Source organism: Penicillium taxi (genome assembly GCF_028828555.1).
Source record: "Penicillium taxi strain IBT 34144 chromosome Unknown utg000002l_segment0_segment0, whole genome shotgun sequence".
In the NCBI taxonomy this organism is placed as follows: Eukaryota; Fungi; Ascomycota; class Eurotiomycetes; order Eurotiales; family Aspergillaceae; genus Penicillium; species Penicillium taxi.
The window spans coordinates 882,609-884,087 of NW_026643204.1; the positions used below are offsets into that span (position 1 = coordinate 882,609).

General features: G+C 47.1%; 1 protein-coding gene across 1 annotated transcript; it reads left to right on the forward strand.

Moving 5' to 3' along the window:
- Window positions 1-258: 258 nt before the first annotated feature.
- Window positions 259-588, forward strand: N7495_002262 (uncharacterized protein; the record flags this gene model as incomplete). Its single annotated transcript, XM_057204931.1, has 1 exon — window positions 259-588. The coding sequence occupies one exon, from the start codon at window positions 259-261 to the stop codon at window positions 586-588; it is 330 nt and encodes a 109-aa protein (XP_057065538.1).
- Between the last annotated feature and the right edge of the window lie 891 nt (window positions 589-1,479).

Consider the following 1,479-nt stretch of genomic DNA (forward strand, 5'->3'; position numbering starts at 1 on the left):
CAGTCGATCTAGATTCTATCGAAAAATGCGGCTCTTCGTGAAATTGTCCGAATGGGGAAATATGGACAACTGCGGATGATCCGATCTCGGTGGATCATCTCCAACTATGTTTCATGAAGCCTTGGTCAATTCTCATGAAGCTGCTCATTCGTCTACAAGAATAGTAATGTAGGATTAACAATTTTGACACAAGGCAGTCCCGGATCCGGCACGGCAGGAACCGAGATACTTAGACTTAGCCACCATGACAATCATGTCATGCAGTTTGTCTGGTTTCTCCACTCTCCAAGACTGTGGCAGCTGCCCTGCTCTATGAACCATGTGGAATTCTGTCATGTGAGTGAAACGCTATGTCGGCACGCCTGCACGGGCTTCAAGTGTTGGTGTGATGAGCCGTCCTATTTGTTGAACGTTGGAGGCGTAATTGGTGTTCAGATACGAAAATCGTGGAGACCATATGGAATGATGTCAACTATGTATGACAGCCGTGGGTCTCTGTCAGCGATTGGAGTGGTCGCGGTGGTCCACTGGTCTTTGATATACCCTCCTGGCCTCGCTAGTGGGCGCGCGCAAAGCCGGAATCTTTAGTCGGAACCCACCATTGCCCTTCTTTAGTGATCCACATAACCGCCAACCTTGTCTACTGTTGGAGGTGTGGTGGCCAAGAGGGGTCGCTCGCAATTTCTGACGAAAGAATGCCCTTGTTTACTCTTCTCGGACTAGGCTTTGTCTCCGAACAAGTGACCAGTCAGTCAGTTGATGCATATCACGCATCAATTTTATCTACGCACCCTTGGATGTCTATGGCAAGACTGAACCGGCTGCCGTTCCCGTTTCTTCCATCCTTATCCTGCCTTGCCGCAGACAACCCTTGACAAAGCACGGAATAGCATAAAACCAGAAAGAATTCCCCTTCTTCGTCTCATCATATCAAACAGCTCAATTCAATTCAATCTAATCAAGAAAGACATCATCCTTTCGAGCTTCATTACCTTTGCTCTTCTTATCTCATCTCATCTTTATTTTCCTCATCATGTGCTCCCAGTACATCTTCCTTTACGATTGCAACTGTTCCATCAAAGAACCAGAGATAGTCCCCTGTGCGAGCCGAGGAACTGATTCTTGCCATGGCGTGAGGTCCCAGCTTCGCAAACGTACCGGGTTCCAATGCCCAAAGCATGGAGGCTAAGGCTTCCCAAAGGTATGGTCCATAAGTTACAGAGAATCGAAACAAGATTTACTGACACAGTATTTCAAAAGGATTAGGCTCGACCAGTTGAAGATCCACCTTCAGCAGCCTGATAATTCCACGATGCTCCGGCATCAATCCGCTCTTGCTCGGGAAAAAATGGAGGATGATTTGGACTCTTACAACGGAGGCTTTTATTACCGTTTTTTGTTCTTTGTCTTGCCACAATTGGCAATAGTTGGTTTCTTGATATGCTCTGCTATCTGAGGGCTCAACTCATCCGCTGATCT